Raw genomic sequence first — 19,769 nt, 5'->3', positions numbered from 1 at the left:
ACTACAGCTACCCATCCATCCTTACCCTCTTCTCAAAGTCTTTGGTCCTTCCAGGACAAGAGAGGTAAACAAAATAGAAATTAGCCTCTGAATCTATGATGTTATTTGTCACATAAATTCCACATTTCTACATAACACAAAATGTTTCCATTTCACAACTCAGCCTATTTCTTTGGCTCCTGACAAAGTCAGAACAGCTCAGGAATGAGTAGTAAGGTAAACAGAATTAAGGACATAAAGGAGGACTTCACCTCGCTCCAGCTCCTCATTTACTTGATAGAAAACAAAGTTGTATTTCCCATGGGAGCAGCCTCCATGAATACAGACTCCCCCTACGCCCCGCCCCGCCACGATTTGTGCACCCACACTATTACACAGACACTTCTTTCCAACGAATGACTCATCATTTTAAACATCCTGGCTTTTGTGGAGTGTGTCATTCTCCTAGTTTTGTTGATCGTGAGTTTTTCTTTCATTTTCTCCTTCTCTGAAGTTTCTCCTGTCATTATCTCTTAAAAGACGTACAGCAGTTTTACAGGGTCAGCACTACTGTAGCTCTATTTTTCTGTCGATGGAGGCAGTCAAGTCCCTGAGAGTATGTATGTGGCTGTTAAGTATTTATGTTACCATCTATGGACACAGCTATTACTTTCAAACAAGTGGCTAATCCTTGACTAAAAATGGGATGCTTTTGAAATAGAGATCTAAATCCTCATTCAAATTTTCAAGTCTGTTAGGCTTGATGAAGTATGTATGCTTTTGTTAAGATCAGGATGATGACAACATCCTTGTTGCACTACAGAGAAGAAAAAGATCATTCAGCACCCCTAAAATCACCCACAAAATATAAAGAGATGCAGGGTTCACTGTACCCCAATAGGAGCACAGGACTTTGGGTTTCTCAGGCTAACACAGTAGCTGATGTATAACTTTGGCACGATGCTTAACCTCTGTAAGCCCCAGCTTTTTATTTGGGTAATGGAATTTTATAATACCTGCCTTATGGGGTTCCTGGGAATATTTCATGAAATGCTGTTTATGAAAGCATTCTGTGAACTGTAAAATTCTTTATAAGTATGATGTATTATCGCCAAGCAGTGATTAGCTGCTTTCTGATGAGGAAACAATTTTCCAAAGAAACATGGAAACATATTTTTAAGTGGCTTATGAAAATGCCTGTGAGATTAACATTCCTATATATATTCGTATTAACGTCTACATAAAAATTTTGAATGTGTTTAAGTATAATTTACACAGCATGACCTACTGATAAAAAATGAGTTGCATTTATAATTGTAAAGCATAACTTATTGAATCTTTTCCCAATCTGGAAATAAAAATATAATTTAACTTTATGTTAAGGTGTCTATGATTTAAGTTGTAGAGGCTATAATGTGAATTTTAGTATAAATAATTTCAGGGCACGAAGAACTCTCCCCCAAAGATGATTTATTAAAAATGAGAAATTGGGGCCCAGTTGGTTAAGCATCTGACTTCGGCTCAGGTCATGATCTCATAGTTTGTGAGTTTGAGCCCTGCGTTGGGCTCTGTACTGACAGCTCGGAGCCTGGAACCTGCTTCAGATTCTGTGTCTCCGTCTCTTTCTGACCCTCCCCTGCTCACACTCTGTCTTTGTCTCTCTCTGAAAAATAAATAAACATTAGAAAATTTTTTTAAATAGGAATTGATATTCCCATAGAAACCAGGTTCGAAAATAGAAGGAGGAAGGGACGTGTGGTAGGTGAGGCAGTACCATAACAGACCTGGAGTACTGAGTATTTACAGTGGAAATTGACAATGAATGATTATCAATTTTGACAGGAAACTCAATAATTATATACCGTATGACTTTTCCCCTAATGGAAGTATGGGCGAGGTACAGAAGTGGAATAGTAGTTGTGGTGATTCATTGTGTCTGGCACTGGGCAGCCGAGCCTGTTAGAATACACAGTACTTTGTACAGAGTCTGGAAGAACGAAGAGGCATTGACTAAGTATAGAAGCCAGAACTTAGCATTTCCAGGCAACTGGGACAGCATATTCAGAGGTTGAGAAGTGTGGAATAACATGGTACATTAAGGGAACAATCAATAATTTAGTTTGCTGGGGCACAATGTGTTCAAAGATTTGGAGGAAAAGGGAGAGATTTTAATAAAGTTACCTCCAAAGCCATTTCCTAAAGGTTTTAATTACTGAACATGATCATGCAGGGGATGGGGAGCCACAGAAGGGTACTGACTGAGGGGTGTTCTAATCAATTATTTTAGGAAGAACATACTGGTGGCAGCACGCTCTGGAGGAAGCTGGCTTTGTGATGTTTGTCTAGCATTATTTTTACTTTATAGGTCAACTGCAACTCTAAATGTTAGAGACCACAGTGTGTTTATTGTCAAGCATTAGAATGAAAACAAGGAACATTTAAGAAGGATTGTTCCTGTGTTTCCCAAACTCCAGTCACTTTTATGATACATCATGACTTTTCTCTGATCTACAAATGATTTTTATTCTAATTTATTAAACATTTTTAACAGACTCATTTTTTCCCAACTCCAAAAGGGAAAATGCATGTCCCCAGGGAATAGCATTTGTTAAGGTACAGGTTTAGCCACTGCATATATATTATATATTAACATAAACCCAGCTATTAAAAATGCCCATCAAAGGGGTGCCTGGGTGGCTCAGTCGGTTAAGTGTCCAACTTCGGCTCAGGTCATGATGTTGCGGTTTGTCAGTTCGAGCCCTGTGTTGGGCTCTGTGCTGACAGCTCAGAGCCTGGAGCCTGCTTTGGATTCTGTGTCCTCCTCTCTCCCTGCCCCTCCCCTGTTCGTACTCTGTCTCTGCTGGTAACTCTGCTGTTACAATGGCGGAGATAAATGGTGCCACAAAGAGCCTAAATTATTAACCATCTGACCCCTTACAGAAAATGTTTGCCGACTCCCACTCTACATCATGTTCTTTTTGTTGCTGTTGTCAAATGTGGACCTCACAGGAAAAAGTAAATGCTTTGGACATCTTTATGACAGTGAAATAGGCATTTTTTTTTCATGTCAAGATCTAGTTGCTGCTTGTAGAAAATCTGATTTCCATTTTTAAAATTGATTTAGGTACCAGTGGAAAGTTTTTAGTATATTCTATTTGAGCATGATTTTTTTCTTTAATGATGAATTAGGAGGATGATGTATTCTGCCGCTACGTAAAGAACAACCATAGTTAGCATTACCCTTGTGGTTTCCTCTTGTTAGTATTCAGATTATATTCTCTGTAAACTACATCTGAAACAGGCTAGAAATGTACCCTGTCAGGAGTTGCATTGTTGGGTGATGCATAAGAGATTCTAAAAAGACCCATATGGACAGTATGGCCGAGAGCTACAAGTCTCTGTGGAACTAATTACCTTCTCAAATCAAAGGGTCCTGGAGATCATCTGCGGCCTCTTATGAAAGCATCTCTGTGCTGACTTTACCTGGGGCTTCCCTTTCTCTTAAACAAAAATGCTCATGGTTCTAAAGATAATGTTTTTGTCTTTGGTATAAAGTTCGTGGAAGATGCCACATGTTCTGGTCCCTATCAAACATTTCCCTCTATAAAGGAAAAGAAGCAAAAAGAAAAAAATATATATAAGTAAGATGAGAGAGAATAGAGTTAAGAACAATACAAGGGCAGTGTGAATGGGAGGGAATTCAAGATTTAAAGTAAATCAGATGAAGGTTTGAAGTAGCATCTGATGATGAAGGGGGTTGAAGAAAGCTGAAATCTTAAAATATTTCTTACATTGGAGGGATCATCTATAACAAATTCATTCAGTCACACAGATAGTCTACAGCCTACCAGCTTCTTGTCTCTCAGGTGCTTGCCTGCCCACCAACCCTCCTCCTCCTCCTCTTCTCTCTCTCCCATTTCTTGTCTTTTTCCTTTTCTTCTCTGATCCCTTCCTTCCCCCACCTCCTTTAAACTCGAGAAGTCTCATCCAGCACCATACAGAAATTTTCTTTCCAACTATTCCCCACTGAGCCCTCTGTGTTTTCTTTCTTTCTTTTTTAATGCTTACTTATTTTTGAGAGAGAGAATCAGAGCATGAGTGGGGGAGGGGCAGAGAGAGAGGGAGACATAGAATCGGAAGCAGGCTCCAGGCTCTGCGCTGTCAGCACAGAGCCTGATGCAGGGCTCAAACTCATGAACCATGAGATCATGACTTGAGCCAAAGTTGGACGTTTAACCAACTGAGCCACCCAGGTGCCACTCTCTATATTTTTAAGTAATCTCTACACCCACCGTGGGGCTCAAACTCAAAACCCCCAAGATCAAGAGTCATCCACTCTACCGAGTGAGCCAGCCAAGTGCCCTCTCTTTTGACTGAATTCTTCCTAAGTCACTTCCTGAACTACTCTTCTTAGTGAATTCCTGTCATCTTAAGCTTAATAGTTGAAATTTAAGAAATCTGGAGATCTGTCCACAAAGAATTTAGTTTTATGGCTACAAATGCATGGTTAGAGGGGAAAATTTAGGAAAATCTAGAAAAAGAAAAGGAAGAAAATAAAAATTAGTTACAGTTTGGGGCGCCTGGGTGGCTCAGTTGGTTAAGAGTCTGACTTGGGCTCAGGTCATGATCTCCCAGCTTGTGAGTCTGAGCCCCGCATCGGGCGCTGTGCTGACAGCTCAGAACCTGGAGCCTCTTCTGATTCTGTCTCCCTGTCTCTCTGCTTCTCCCCTGTTCACACTCTGTCTCTCCCTCTCTCTCAAAAATAAATAAACATTAAAAAAATAAAAAATTACTTTCCCCTTTAAGTGTATTTCCTACCTATCATGTCTGTCTGTATTTAAAATTTATAATTATTCTTCACTTCCTCTTTTATGCCTGCTTGCCTCACACAAGAATGTGAAAATATGTATTTCTCTATGTAATTAGTTTTCTGAAACTTGATTATGATCATCATCCAACAGCATGAGCCATAGTTCAATTAGCCTCCCCTCGCTGAACTTTTTCCAATTTTTCTGTGTTATAAATAAAGACGCAGTGAACATCTCTGTGGCTCGCATCTCTGGTGATTCCCTGAGAATAAAATGCATGGGAGTGTTACTGCTGCGTGAAAGGAGGGGATGCACATTATCAAGGCTGTCACTATTCTGTAGCCAGCTCCTGAAGACAAGCGAAGGGACTTCTCCATCACACACTTAATGCTGAAGCTCAGTCTGATGTTTCACTTGAACGTCTTGCTGATTTTACTGCATCCTCAGTTGAATGTCATTAGGTAGTTTATTGACTCTTGTGTCTGGGGTGAACTTGGTATGTGAGAGACCGGAGTTTGAAGGAGATCAATCCTGGAAACAGCAGAGAGGCCAGGAGAAGGCTAAGTATTCCATCCAAGTTTGGAATAAGTCATCCAGTTCATGCTGTGACTGCCAGTGAATGTTCTCTTAACACATACTAGGTATTTTCAGGGAAATAAAAGATCAGAGTGGCATTGCCCTCACAGATTTACAGTCCCTATTGTTGACCATAAATACCAACTCTCTGCTCTGACCTCTTTTTTTTTTTTAATGTTTATTTATTTTTGAGAGAGAGAGCGTGTGCACATGCAAAAGAGAGCACACCAGAGCCTGGGAGGGGCAGAGAGAGGGAGAGGATCCCAAGCAGACTCTGCACTGTCAATGCAGAGCCTGACTCGGGACTCAAAACCAGGCGCCCCTCTGCTCTGGCTTCTCTCTGGAAGGGAGGAGATAAATCCTTTGGAGATGAAATGCTTATATACTTACTTTTTTAAAAAGTATTTTTGCCTTGTTGAAATCAGAGCTCTTTACTCTCCCAATTTGTTCACTTATCTAGTTAAGAACTACTGTTATGTAAAAAATTCACTCTTGGATAATGTTTGAAAGGGACCTTTTTGTGTGAGCCAGAAGCTCCCAGTTGGGCCACCCCAGGCAGACACCATCCTGCCTAAAGTCTGCATCCATGATCTGGAATGGTCCCGGCTCATCTCTTTTTCATAGGGAAACAGGAGAGTGTAGGTTTCCAGTCACATATTTGCAATTGTCAGGGAGGGGCCAAGGATGAGAGGTGTGATCAGACAAGTCTTATCATTTTATTGACATTTTAGAAGTTGTGGAAAGATGCTGACAAAGTCCAACTTTATTCTACTTGTGCTCCCTTTCAGGGACCAGACCAGTCCTTTGAAACATTCAGAGTTTTTAGCAGTTCCTCTTTAAAGAAATGCTATCATTCCATTCTTTGGGGAGGAATGAACAATGCCCCTTGTGTGTTCGAACCACTCAGAGCATTAATACACTGTTTCTTTAGAAGGATTTGCTTTCCCAAGTTGAACTTTTCAGAACTCAGAACACCTTATCACACTTGCAGAAAGCTTCTCTCTGAAAATGGAAAAAGCCAAGGGGGGAGAGCCTGTCAGGACTTGTGCCAGTTAAATCCGATCTCTCCGGGGATTTGTTTTTCTTCTGGCGTCAGATTAGATGTTCAAATCAAGCAGTATTTGAGGGCTGCAAGGGAATGTCCATGGGATTCTTAGTGAGGCTAATCCCAAAGCGGCACATTCCAAGGGGCTAATCTGCCCAAGTTCATTGCTTACTTGAAACGTCTCTTGGGGGAAGAGCTGGGCAAGTGGCTTTTTTTCCAGTGGGCGGTCATAAGAGCATTATTAACGGGATGACCAGCCCCAGACGCAGCAAAATGAAAGCAACAGGCACCGCTCGTGAGACTGTCCCTGCCGCCACCCAAGAGTCAGTGCTCAGGTAAAATGATTTCAGCTCGTTTTCTTCTTGTTCAGCCTCCCAGGAGTGGATGGGGGTGGGGGGGGGGGCCTGCAGGAAGACCAAAGGAATGCCCAAGGAGATGCTGAAGGAAAGCAAAAGTCAAAAATGAACCTAGGCATGCAGTACCTTTGGGTCTTTGGGGTTTTGTTCTGATCAGGACAGAGTGTACATTTGAAACAGGAGAGTCTCCAAAGAAGGAATATAGTGACATTTCACTTGTAATTTGTTCCTCTGAAGTTAGCGAATTTTTTTCTCTTCTAATCTTGTGGTTACTGGTCTGGGTTGTTGTCGTTCTGTTAAGTTATCCAGCTCTAGGGTGGATTGCAGTAGCACTTTCCAAGACATTCTGGAGACAGATTGAATAAGATTTAGTACATACTCGATGTATGTGCTTGTAAACCAGTCCTGCCTGGAGAAGTTCTTGATTCTGGAGCTGGTGGGGAGTCGGAAGTAAGAAGCATCAGAGTAATTTGGGGAATTAATGTTTGTAGCAGAGCCTTTGTGAGAAAGAATTGAAACGTGCCTAAGTGAAATAACTTAATCTTTTTTTTCTTTTGAAGGCAATATTTACAGCTTTTGTTTGCTTGTTTCTATCATTTTTATTCTTTACTGACTGTACATTTTACTTTCAAAGTTAGTACTTTACTCTTTGAGGGTAATCATTATACTTTGTTCAAAATGTGAATGTCTTCATTTTTGCTTTCAGTACTGTTTCCTTTAATTATTAGCCTTTGAAACCACTTCCCTGTTACACATCACACATGACTGATAATGCAGAAAGACAAGAAAGAAAATAGCCCTTCACAAGCTCAGTCATGGCGATGTGACCATTCTACCTTTAGAAAAGAATGTACAAAGTGGCTTTCTAAGGTCTGGTAGAAGCCATCTTTTCTAAGAGTACATGAGACTTCCGAAGGATATTTAAAAATAAAAGATTTTAGGGCGTAGTGTCCATTGAAGTTTTGCATTAGAAGAGAATTAAAGGGTCAATGAGAAATATGGCATGTCAAAACTATTTCATGCTTTCTAACAACAAGGATAGCCATTCTGAGCTAACTAACTTGGATTCCGAGGGCAAGTATGAAACTCACACAGAGCAGTTCAAAGCCTTGGGACAAAAGAAAAGGGAATTAGTTTAGGGAACAAGTTAAACCATGATTATACTTCAAATTTGCCCTCTCCAAGAAAATAACTTTAAAAATCTAAGATCTACCCACACTGAAAACCTGAATAAAAAGCACAATAGAGCAAAGCCCACAGTAGAGCGTAGTCAGTTATGCATATACTTTGTAGAATTCCTAATTCATGTGTTTTACATGCATTCTTTCTATTATGTATTATAGATTTCTTCTTAAAAAAAGAATCCAATTCAATTATGAATGTTGGAGATATTTTTTTATATTACATTTCCTCCCCTGCCCCTGCAATTTTCCATGCCTTTACAAGGGGAATTGTTAATCTGCTTGTAATAAACTGGAAACTGATGTTCATTCCTTTTGCTAACAGTGAGGTAGGTTTTTCACCTTTGAAAAGGCAATGAGGGTGCTAAACTGCAACAAGTCACATTATTTTTAGAAACTAAGTAGAGTCCGCAACGCTATGTAGTATTTCTGAGTAGAACTTGCAGGACCATCCAAGTTGAAACTGGGATCCATGAGTGAGAGAAATAATCAAGGTGCCCTTGAAAAGTCTAATTCATCCGCCATGGTCCCCCCTCTTCTCATGTTGTGAATCCTGTTGTAATTACATTTCTTTGTTAGAGGATCATTTGTTATAATGATCCTCCTTCTTTTACTTCTTGCTCCTATTACGTGGTCTTCCTAATCTCCCACCCCAGTCCTTTATCCTAAGGGAAGAGGTAGAACAGACAGCGGAGGGTTTATTACTCTACGTGTGAGGATAGAAAGAGGGAAAGATCCAAGTATGAGCTGGTTCTAAGCTATGCCTCTAGGAGTCCAGCACTGTCCAAATACCAAGGCGCTCCCAGGCATGCCCAGATGGCACTGCCCAGATCAAGGGTATTTAGTATCAATAATGTGTGATTTGGAGAGGCAGTTTAGCAGACTGGGTAAGAAGAGAATGAACTCTGGAGTCAGGCTGCCCAAGTTTAAACTTGGTGCATCTCTCTGCCTCAGTTTCTTCAATGGTAAAATGGATATAATAGTAGCACGTCCTTCATGGCATTCTTATGAGGATCTATGGAGATGATACATGTATATGGCACAATTCCAGGCACATGATGAGCCCTTCATAATATTAAGTATCGAGTGCCTACTGAGTTCCAGTGTTCTCCCTGAATCAGGTGCTTCAGTAAATACAACAATGCTCTGAAGTAGCTATAATTATCTTTATGTTATAGAAAAGACTCAGGGAAGTTCAATAACTATTCTGTATACCTTGTTAGTGGTCAGCTAGGCTGATCATCCTCCAGGCAGAGAGAGATCAAACGAGGTCAGTTCTGTTAGAGCAGGGTTCATAGTGCCCTTGTCTGAACGTGTGTCAGAACTTTTAGTACCAGAACCAACCCAGCGGTCCCTTTTCTTGAAACGAAACATGGTACCCAAATAATAATGCTAACAACTCAGTGTGTCAGCTATCATTATTGTGCCCATTTTATAGATCAGAAAAACTGAGGACCCCCAAAATTATGTGACTTTGTCCATGCTGTAGAGTCCCACTCATGCCACTTTTTCTAACAGCAGAACTCACAGTGTATTCATGATACTGCTGTGTCTCGGGGAGTATTGATTAGCACTCCCCCAAATTTGCAGATGCTTCCCCAAAAGATCCTTCTGAATTCTAGCCAAAGTGATCCACAAAGAAGAAAGGAAAGTGTACTCTCCCTTTTCTGCTCCCTGAGGTGTAGGGAAAGTTGGTTTCAAATGTCCAGTGAGGAATATTTTTACCGTCTGTCTGCCAAGAGATGTTATCAATGAAAGTATTCAGTGTCTAGGAAAAATCACAGCCTATGAATAGTTTAACTTACAGGCTTTTCACAAAGATCAAGCCTGGTTGTCTACGCCATTCAGCTCATTTCTGTTGCAAAGATGCAGCCACTGGCTTTTCCTATATATTTGAGAAGAAAAATTTCCATGAACAGACACTGGGGCCTTTCTCGTGCCTAGCTGACAAACAGAACTGCAAATGTTACCTTCCTGGTGTGAGGAGGTGCACCTTCCAGGTGCAGAGGGCCACCTGGACCCAGGGATCTCTGAGACAGGACGGGTGCTCCTCTTCATGTAGACGGTGCATAAACACTGACAAATGTGACCGTGTGACCACTTGTGACCATGACTGAAACAGGATGCCGCTCCTTTGTACCCCACAGGCATCCCCCATGTTGCCACTTTTACAATGTGCTTTGTCATATGAGGTAACCATGGCCTTCACTGCTGCGTGCTTACATAGACTCCCATCACAAGAGAGGAGGGAGATGCAAGACTAAGGATTGAGAGCAAATGAGAACTTCGCACAGTTTATACAGATGTCTAGGTCCTTGGCAGAGTCAATATCAATTAGGGCCACACATGGTGGTTTGTAACAGTCAACACTGGTCACTGAGGCCAAGCAAATCACTAAGTTGCACTTTGGGCCTGTATATTTCAAGGGTATGAATTTAGCCCTAATACTGTGTTAGAGAAAAGATGATGTCATGTAGAAGTAACCTTACAGGATGCTCCAACAACTTCCCTCTTAAATGCTTGGAGAAGGAATCTTCTGAGTAGTTTATAGGATCTCACGGGAGACTCCTCTACTCTTTCCAATGCTGGTAAAAGCTGCATGATGGACACTATGCTTGGGAACAAAGATGGTACAGTTTGCTGGAACTTCCTTTATCCTTCTGGGAACCAATCTCAGTGGCTGGACTTCTGGGAAGACAGTCCCAACAATGCCCATTCTAAGAAGCTGTATTTCCTGTACTTAAAGACATGTGGAAATAAAAAGAAAAGAAAAAGTGCTATCTTCCTTCCTTCCTTCCAAAGGCATTACCTGTGAAATTTCTGACTGTGATAAAGACATTTATCTTCCTATGTTTCCATTTCCTTTTTCCCCTGCTGTATTTAAGCACTGCTAATTTGGATTTTAGGAAAAACATCATGATGGATTAGGGCTCTTGAGTTATATAATTCTCTTACCATTTCTCTTTCTTTGTATAAGAAAAATTGAATGGAAGTGTTAGCCACGAGAACTTCATACTTATTCACATATATTTCTTCCCATCACGGAATATTTGTTAGGTACAGGAATATAAGCATACTGCTCTGTGTTTTTCATTATCTCCGTAACTAGCATTGTTTTTCTGTTCTTCAAAAAAAACTTTAAGAATCTGTATAAGTTTCCATCACTAACCATTTTTTTAATAATGGTCCTTTTCTTTGACTCAATATTATAATGTTAACCTAGTCAACAGGTTCTGGCAGTCATTGGTTTTTGTTATATGCAGTGTTTATGTTTGAAGTAACTATCATTTCAATTCAGTTTATGAGATACTGAATCATGATGTAATTATGAAATTTTTGCTTCCTACTCAAAAATACTTGTGGGTTATATTCACCTTTTCTTTTTTTTTTTTTTCAGGCTCAGAAATCCTGGATAGAAAGAGCATTTTATAAAAGAGAATGTGTTCACATCATACCAAGCACCAAAGACCCCCATAGGTAATCTTGCTGTCTCTATAATAAAGTGAGAACACAGAGTAGCAATTATGGGAACAAAACTATAATAGTAATCACTATGCATTACAAGGGAACCAATGTCAAAGATCATTTTTTTTAATCGTTGCTGGACATCTCTGAAGCAATCTTATATGTATACACCATACAATGTGTTGCACCTGCAGTTAATTCTCTAAGAGCCTGTACAAAGTAACAGATACCCCATTGGGAAGGAATTAATCGCTGTCTATAAGTGGGCTGTATATATTTTTAGTATGGTTATTTGTTTTCCCTTTTAAGCATTTCATCAAAATGCTTAGTTTGTACCAATATTCCCTGCCATAATGAAAAGGTATTTTTAAATAAAAGACTCCTAGAAGGTTACTAATTAGACTGCAGACCTTCAGATTTCTGTCCAAGTACGTTTTTAATATCCTACTAATCTTACCTTTAGCTATCCTACTTACCTTCCTGGTTTTGCCTTAAAGATTAACAGCATATTAGGTAGGAAGCATTTGGGATGAAATAACATATGACTGTCTGGAAATGCCTTTATGAAAAGGCCATATAATCAAGTAATTTAAAATATAGACTATAAAGTCCTATAGACTAGCTGTGTAACCTTGAGCAAATTACCTAACCTTCAAAACTGCACTATTTTACTCCTAAAAGGAATGTCATATTATTAGTATTTAATAAATGATAACCATATATCAGTATTGTCATTAATAGTTGTAATTGTGGTACTGGTGAAGCGTGAAGCATATGTATCAGTATTATAATGGTGGTGGAAAAGTATGAAAGACATTTTCATGATGTAAGTAGTGAATTTTGTTTTCAAAGATCTCGCAAATAATATTTCCATTATTTCAGGAACACTTAAGCTGTAGGTTTTTATTCTTAGTATTGGATATTTGACAGTGAATGTCAATTGGGGAAAGACAAGTTAGGTTGTGACTCACATATGAGTGAGAGTCCTTATTTAAATGTGCATATTAAAATTCTTCCCTCAAAGCTGTGCAGTGGCCTTTGTGCAAGATTTGATAGATGGGAGGAGTGAGAAGTAGAAAAATCTATAGGACTTTTGTTTGCAGGCTCCAATCCTAAACAGTATGGCAGGTGTGGAAGGGGTGGGTGGCAAAGGCCAGGAGGCATGTTACAGCTTATACAGCTGAAGGAAAACGAAAATGGGCAGAAAAGAAAAGATCTCTGTTGGGTAAATCCTGGGTTCACTATTTGCCTGGTATAGCCGTATTGTGGGATTCTGCCTAAGAATGGACTGGCTCACTATGGTTTGTAGATTTCTCCAGTAATGGCTGATCCAGGGGGTTCGCTTTGACCTCTTATGTTGCAGGTGTTGCTGCGGGCGTCTGATTGGCCAGCATGTGGGCCTCACTCCCAGCGTCTCCGTTCTTCAGAATGAGAAAAATCAAAGTCGCCTCTCCCGAAATGACATCCAGTCGGAGAAGTGGTCCATCAGCAAGCACACTCAACTCAGCCCCACGGATGCTTTTGGGACCATTGAGTTCCAAGGAGGTGGCCATTCCAACAAAGCCATGGTAATCAGAAAACCCTTCAGTTGCTTCCCAAGTTCTATCTCATGTCCTGTAAAGGTGTGGTGAAGAGCTGGAGGTTTAGTCTTTGGGCTTAATCCTCTCTGCCAGGTCTTGACTGGGCAATCAGCTCTCACGACCTTGCCCCTGTGCATTTCTTCTCTCTTCTGTAGAATGGGGGAAAGAAAACCTTCCTCCTAGGATTTTTTAAATAATTAATGCTATATCAGACCATGACTATTGCTATTATTAATAGTAACAAGAAGCTTTCTATAGTGATCCACTATTTATTACTTACTTTCTGGGTCTCATCCATTAAAGCATGTTTTTCTATCTCCTTCGGTTTAAAAAAAAAATCTTAACTTTAAGTCTCTGTTTTGTCCTATTAGTAACTAGCATTTCTCTCAATTCAAGGTAGAAATGATCATCCCAGACTATTTCCTTCCCTGTTCTAACAGAGATCTTGCCACCTAAAGTGAGTGCTTTTGCTCTAAGCAGCTGTGTTCAATAATGTTCCCAGTAGAAGAACTCCATATGAAAAGCATTTTGTTTGGAAAAGAGGATTTAGGAAATAATACAAATTTTACTTCTAAGAGTTGTTGCTTCTAAATTTCAGCTTTCATCATGAACCTCTCCCTACTTGGCTGACAGATTTTGCCAGGAGAAAAATATACCATATGTTTTTAGAAATTCTAGAAATGCTCTATTTCATAAAGCTTGTTTCTAACAGAGAGTTGGTTGAGGGTGGGACAGTTCGAGGTAGCTGCTCTCAGGCACACCCCAAAGTTTTCCAAGTTTGGAGAGGAGATTTTGCTTCGAGAAGCATACTGCAAAATGCAAGGGAAGTCACTCCACACTAGTTATAGTCTAAAAATGGGCAGGAGAGCCACCCCTCTGCCCTCTCTCTTCTCGCCTTCCTCCTCCCCCTTGCATCCTTCCCCACTCTTGTAGGATTTTCTTCACCAAGAATGACTGACTGCACTATTCTCACAGTATTTCCTTAAGAAAATCAATTCTGAACTGTACGTTAGAGTGAAAACAATTTTGAGCAATGTATTGGGAAGAAGAGGGTGCTGGGTACAGCCTGGGGGAAAAGTGGGAGGGAGTGGTGGTTAGTCTTGGCCTATACAGAACCAAGGGCAGTGGAGATCTGGCAACTTCCTCATCCACCCAAGGGATGTTTTCAGCTACACAAAGTCATGAAGGGTCCCCAAGTCAGCATAATTCCCATTCACAGTATGGAATGGAACCATACACACCATGCATTAATTAAAAGTCATGCCAGTTCACACTATAAGAAAAATGCTCAAAAAAAAAAAAAAAAGAAGAATCATAGTAAGTAGTAGTAGCAGTAGTTAGTAGAAGAAGAGCGAAGGGATGGAAATGGATCCATGGAGGGCCCAAGTTCTTCACTGGAAATACAATACGATAATGTTGAGAATGAAGTGACTAGCCGCCCCCTCCCGCCCCCACAAAAAAGCCAAGTGCTGTAGATGAGGAGGTGGCTTAGCAGACAATACCATCATAGAGTGGCACACCCAGTAATGTTATAGAGTGCTTGAATGGTGACCCGAGGCTTTGTGCCCCATGTCGCACAGCTGATAAATGTGGGTTTTTTTTAAAGCTTACTTATTTATTTTGAGGGGGGGAGAATAAATGAATATGTAGGGGAGGGGCAGAGAAACAGGGAGAGAGAGAGAATCCCAAGCAGACTCTCCACTGTCAGCACAGAGCCTGACCTGGGGTTCAGACTCATGAACCATGAGATCATGACCTGAGCCAAAGTCAGATGGTTAACTGACTGAGCCACCAAGGTGCCCCCACAGGCTGGATGTTTATTATGATATTTAATGGCAGAGGAAAAACCTGAAGAGGCACATCTTTCACTGTGCTCTTCAAGTGTGAACACATAGGACATCAAACTTTGTGAGCCCTCCCCAAGCCCCACATAGCTCTGTGAAACCCAGAACTATCTGTTGACAATTGGGTTAGGCACGGTCTGCTACATGATTTTGTAGAGCCCAGTGTAAAATGAAAATGTAGGCCTCCAGCAGGGGCAGGGAAAGCAATCCCCCTTCTCACGGCCAACAACCCCAACACATAGTGGACAGGCGACAGTCCAAGGAACTGCTATCTCTGTAGTGGGACAGGCTCAATATCTGGTGTGGGTGAGATATGCCACGGAATCACCTGTGAAACACACCAGGGTCCTGCCAGCCTAAGGCAGGGACAGCTATGTTCTTGCTCTGTCCTGAAATGCTGCAGGGAAAACACCGAACCCACCCCTCACCTTGCCTGTGCTCACGTCCCAGGCAGGGATGGAGGGTGATGATGGAACAAAACCCCATTGCTTCCCCAGGCGACATTGTGGAGGGAAGGTTAGACTGGCCAGGACATGAGAGGTGGGAGCAGATGGTCAAGATCCCCTGCCCCAGGGAGGCAGCAGGAGGCGGGATGTGGGACCATGGACCACATGTGAGCCAAGGCTCCGAGCCCTCTGCACGGGCTCCACTGCCCCATCAGACTTTACCTACAAAACACAAATTCCAGGCTAAAATTGTTAAGAATTCCAAGAAAGAAAGTGCAGAGCACTAAACCCTAAGCACTGCCTTTCTAAGTGGTGTGACAATGCTGGTCACACACCCTTGAAGCCAACACTGAGACTGGGTCTCACCTATGCTAGATGGTGTCATGGCAGTCACTGTGAGGACAAACCTTTCTTTAAGAGTCTAATCAGCCAAATGAGGGCCAGTTTTCTTCCCTTTTTTTTTTAACAACCAAATATTTAACAAGTGGGAGTCCCCACTATTCAGACACAATGAGCATTTTGTCCACTTCGAATACTTGCCCTTGGATTATTCTGAGTCTCCTGTCTAAACAAAGGGGTGGAGCTGACAGCCGGTCAGATGTCTTGTTTTATCAGGCAGGATGGTTGTTTTGTGCCAACCTGTGCCTTCCTTACTTCTCCCCTCCCCCCACCCCGCAACAAACTGGCACACAAAGGGAAAAGTCAGCAACTACTGTCTGTTAAAGAATATCAGTCTTCAGATGGGGAGGGCATGGTTAAATATTCACCACGATTGAAATGAAACAGGTCAACTAACTTCACGTCTTTGATCCCTGTTCCTGACAAAAATATTTGAAAGTTGAGATGGTTTTTAACTCTAAAAACTCTATAGAGGGCAGATTAACTTTGACCTTTATTATTGGGGAAAAAAAAAGATAGACCATTAATTTTTTCCTTCAAGACAGCCCAAGATGAGGTGCTTGGGTCTTCAAAATGCCATTGTGGTCTGGACATAATGTGAGGCAGAATCTGCCAGTGTTTGGTAGAAGTTTCAGTTGGAGAGAAGAGAATCTTTATTAACATGTGCTGGGCCACGTGGGAACCATATCTGCTCAGGAACATTATGCACGTGTGTTATCACATAGGCAGTATAGCAGGATGTCAAGGAGCTTTGGTCACCAAAGATGCTTGAGGGGATTGATGCAGTGGTTCTCTGCTTGGAGGCTCACGGTAGCCTTTGGGCCACTACCAACGTCCATGGCCACGAATCACTCCCAGAGAGTCTCCCTCATTGGTCAGGGATAGAACTTGGGCATCTTAAGTATTTGAAAAGCTAGCCAAGTTATTCTATTCAGAAAGGCTTAAAAAGTGCTAAATAATCTCGCTCTCTCTACCTGTATTATAGATGAAGCAACTCAAGCCCAGAGAAATTAAATTGTTTTCTGAGAGCTCCTCCTTTATTCAACAACAAAGATAATTCTCAAACCTGGGCTGCTCAGGATTCCCCATGAGTTCTATTTCTTCTCTGTCATGTATGCTTGGTGTAGTCTATAGGAGATGTTTCGAAGGGAAGCTAATTACTATTACTTTTCTAGCTCTTTTATAAGGGTCTTGAGAACTTTGTAGTAGAATTATAAAATTACTCTTATTTGATGAGGTTAATTAAACTCAAAAGCTGTAAGCAGGAGGAAGTCTTTGTAACATTACATCCTAGGTTAGTAGAACCATTTTCTGAGCCTTTCCTAGCACTTTGTGGTATTCTGTCCTCAATTCCCAGGCACGTCGAGCCTGGGAAAGTACAATAGCAATGAATCCAGCATCTCTGTCCTTTTGCAGAGAAATAGTGATCCAGGAAGGAGGCACTCATAGCTGATAGCGAGTGAAGGATCCTTCCTCCCTTTCTTCTCGGCACCAAGCCACGTCCTACCAAATTGCATGCCCCAAATGTCATCCCTGGCAGTTCGTTCAAATACCTCACAAGAGTGAAAACGTGAGGACCAAGGAAGAAGATACTGAGATACTAAAGCTCTGGGGGAGACATTGTCTTCCTAGCATGAGTGCCAGGTAGCTTTTTAAAACTAACTTAGGGAGCAGTAGGAAGATGGCCCCAAAACAGACACTGGGTCCTCTCTCAGAGACTCTTCTTTATCTGGGGCTACAGCTGTAAGTTATTTAGAAAAGATGACAGTGCTGGACTTGATTATACGGAATCGTATTTGCTACTAATCATCTCTTCCAATTAACGCTGAGCCGTCTTGTGGAGCAGGTAAGTATCACCTAATTAAGGACTTGTATTTAAACCTCTCAAGTCATTCGCATAATTATCTTCAGGTTTTCCCTTGCTAGTTACTCTGCTTATTAGATCGGGTTGAGCCCCTTGTTATAGTTTTTATATAATTTAGATAATTATTCCTATGCCTCACTGTCACACTTAAAGCTCTCACTGTTGAGTGTGAAAGCCTTATTCTCTGAGCACTGCCAGTGAGAGGGAGGGTGAGAGGGAGGCAGGAGGTTCCAGGTTGCTGGGGACACCCCAGGGAGTGAAGAGTCTGTCAAGAGCGAGGCATCTACCATCTTATACTCTTTAAACACTTCAGGATTGAATTTGATTTTTTTTTAAAATGTCTTTCTTTGCATTATGCAAATTTAATCTGGGAATCATCACTGATTGACACATACCAAATATGAAATTAAATGAATTCTATTTTACAGAATAAAAGAGCCGATCATTAGACTATGGCTAGCTAAACATCTTTACATAAGCGTTCATATCATAAGATATCATAAGATATTTGAGGGGTTTGGTAATTGTTCCCTTGATTTCCACTTTTCACCTTTTAATCTTTAGGCCGCTGAATTAGCAGTACCTTGGGAAGTCCTTTCTGAAACTGAGACTAAAACTAGAAATTATCACTCAAACTACTGGTCCCAACACAGACCTGTAGGAAAAGAAGGAAAGAACCAACTTTCCTCTGAGAAACCCATCTTGCCTCTAGAAAATTCCCATCTCCTTGCCTCTACCAAATTTTATGCTATATAATTCTGGCAGGAAATGCAGAGACCACCCCCTTGAGATCTACTTCTGTCTCAGTGAAGTTTTATATTACTAAACCTTTAGCTTTGGCTTCTCAGCCAGCACCATTGACCTGGCAACATCCGGTATCTAACATCGAGAAATCACAAAAACAATACAGAATAAATTACATTTAATAAATTAAAATGTAGTAAATTACAATTTCATTCCCAAAGTTTTGTGGGTCATCAAACCAGGCATGCAGTAACCAGTGACATGACACATTTGTTTTCCAAGTATTTTCTTTCTAGGGAATTGTACATGCATTGAACCACCACCAGTATTAAACTCTCGCTGCAAAACTAACCACGCCAGAGACTTAGAGAGCCAGTATCAGCAAAATTATCTTAGCAGTCTGATATAACATGGTCTCCTTGGCCACAGCTTTAATTAAAAGTACTCATTGAAGAATGTGGCTACAAGAATTAAAAAAATAAAATGATGCTTATCACATTTCTCAACATAAAGAAAACTAGGCCAGATTTCCCCCTACAGCCTGGGAAGAAAAGCTTTAAAAGTAAGCGTTCAAATAGAGTTAGCAGTGGTAATTCCATTACTCTGAACAAGCACTACTCACAAATACCACTCGATAATTTCCCAGAAGTAAAGATGGCTTTGCAGTATTAGGATTTGTCATTTATCGTTTCCAGGAGTGTAGCCAGGTTTATCATTCTGCAGCTTTTCCATTTTCATTTAGACAACTGGGCAAAGTTACATGAGTAAAAATTTAGGGCTGAAGAGGTCACTCGTTCATTGTCAGAGCCAAATCGTTCCACCCACTCTCAAGTCCAGAATACCACAAGGAGAATTATTACATCCTAAGTAAACAGCCCCAGCCTTCTCTGAGTAGTAACAACTATTTCTCTCCCCACCCCACGCACACATACAACACACACCCAGCCTCTGCCCACCCTGGGTGTTATAAAGGGAGAACGATGCTGTCTAGTCTGTGACATGTCTACAAGCCCCACATGAGTGGGGAGTGAGGCCATGGTAAAGTTGAGTCCTGTTCTGATGAACGAATCGTAACACTGCTAGTGAAGAAGCAGAAAGAGTGGCATTAGCAAAAGCTGCCGTGAAGTCACCTGCTTTTACCAAAGAGACCTTTAGAATCAAGAACAAAAACTCAGGCTTCAGTTACCAAAGCCCTGTGCCCTTCCAACAAAAACAAAAGAAATCCGTAGTTTTCAATGATCGTCTCTCACAATTTAATTTACCAGTTGGTGGTTTGCTCTTCAAAATATGTGTTCTTTATGGAAATCATGCTGGATGCATTGGCCTCCAAAGCACCTGAGAACAGATCAAATGGTACAATTTCAACTAAATCAAACCTCTATTTACTGAAGAGCATTCTTGAGGTGCTGGCCTGGATGTCATCCGCTCGATCACCCATCAGCCAGGCAGGGGCACTAATGATAGAAGGGAAAAGAAGACGAT

At 41.1% G+C, this 19,769-nt stretch overlaps 1 protein-coding gene and 1 long non-coding RNA gene across 13 annotated transcripts in view; one reads left to right on the top strand and one right to left on the bottom strand.

Annotated features, from left to right (window-relative positions):
* TRPM3 (transient receptor potential cation channel subfamily M member 3) overlaps positions 1-19,769 on the top strand; it is an 803,483-nt gene that overhangs the window by 534,884 nt on the left and 248,830 nt on the right. For 11 of the 12 annotated variants that reach the window (XM_045468653.1, XM_045468651.1, XM_045468658.1 and 8 more), the window contains exons 2-3: positions 11,343-11,422; positions 12,774-12,978. In XM_045468653.1, the coding sequence (XP_045324609.1) occupies positions 11,343-11,422; positions 12,774-12,978 (285 nt within the window). Of the gene's footprint in view, positions 1-6,712; positions 6,744-11,342; positions 11,423-12,773; positions 12,979-19,769 lie in introns of those variants that run through there. The other variant, XM_045468660.1, reaches the window with a different exon arrangement.
* Positions 6,753-19,423, bottom strand: LOC123593115. The gene is made up of 3 exons (XR_006710133.1): positions 18,910-19,423; positions 15,263-15,502; positions 6,753-7,110 (listed from the first exon to the last, which is right to left on the bottom strand). It is a non-coding gene; the product is annotated as an uncharacterized LOC123593115 (long non-coding RNA).

This window comes from Leopardus geoffroyi, chromosome D4 (assembly GCF_018350155.1).
Source record: "Leopardus geoffroyi isolate Oge1 chromosome D4, O.geoffroyi_Oge1_pat1.0, whole genome shotgun sequence".
Classification (NCBI taxonomy): domain Eukaryota; kingdom Metazoa; phylum Chordata; class Mammalia; order Carnivora; family Felidae; genus Leopardus; species Leopardus geoffroyi.
Note: the sequence above shows the minus strand (reverse complement) of the source record. Positions and strands in the feature narration are given on the sequence as shown.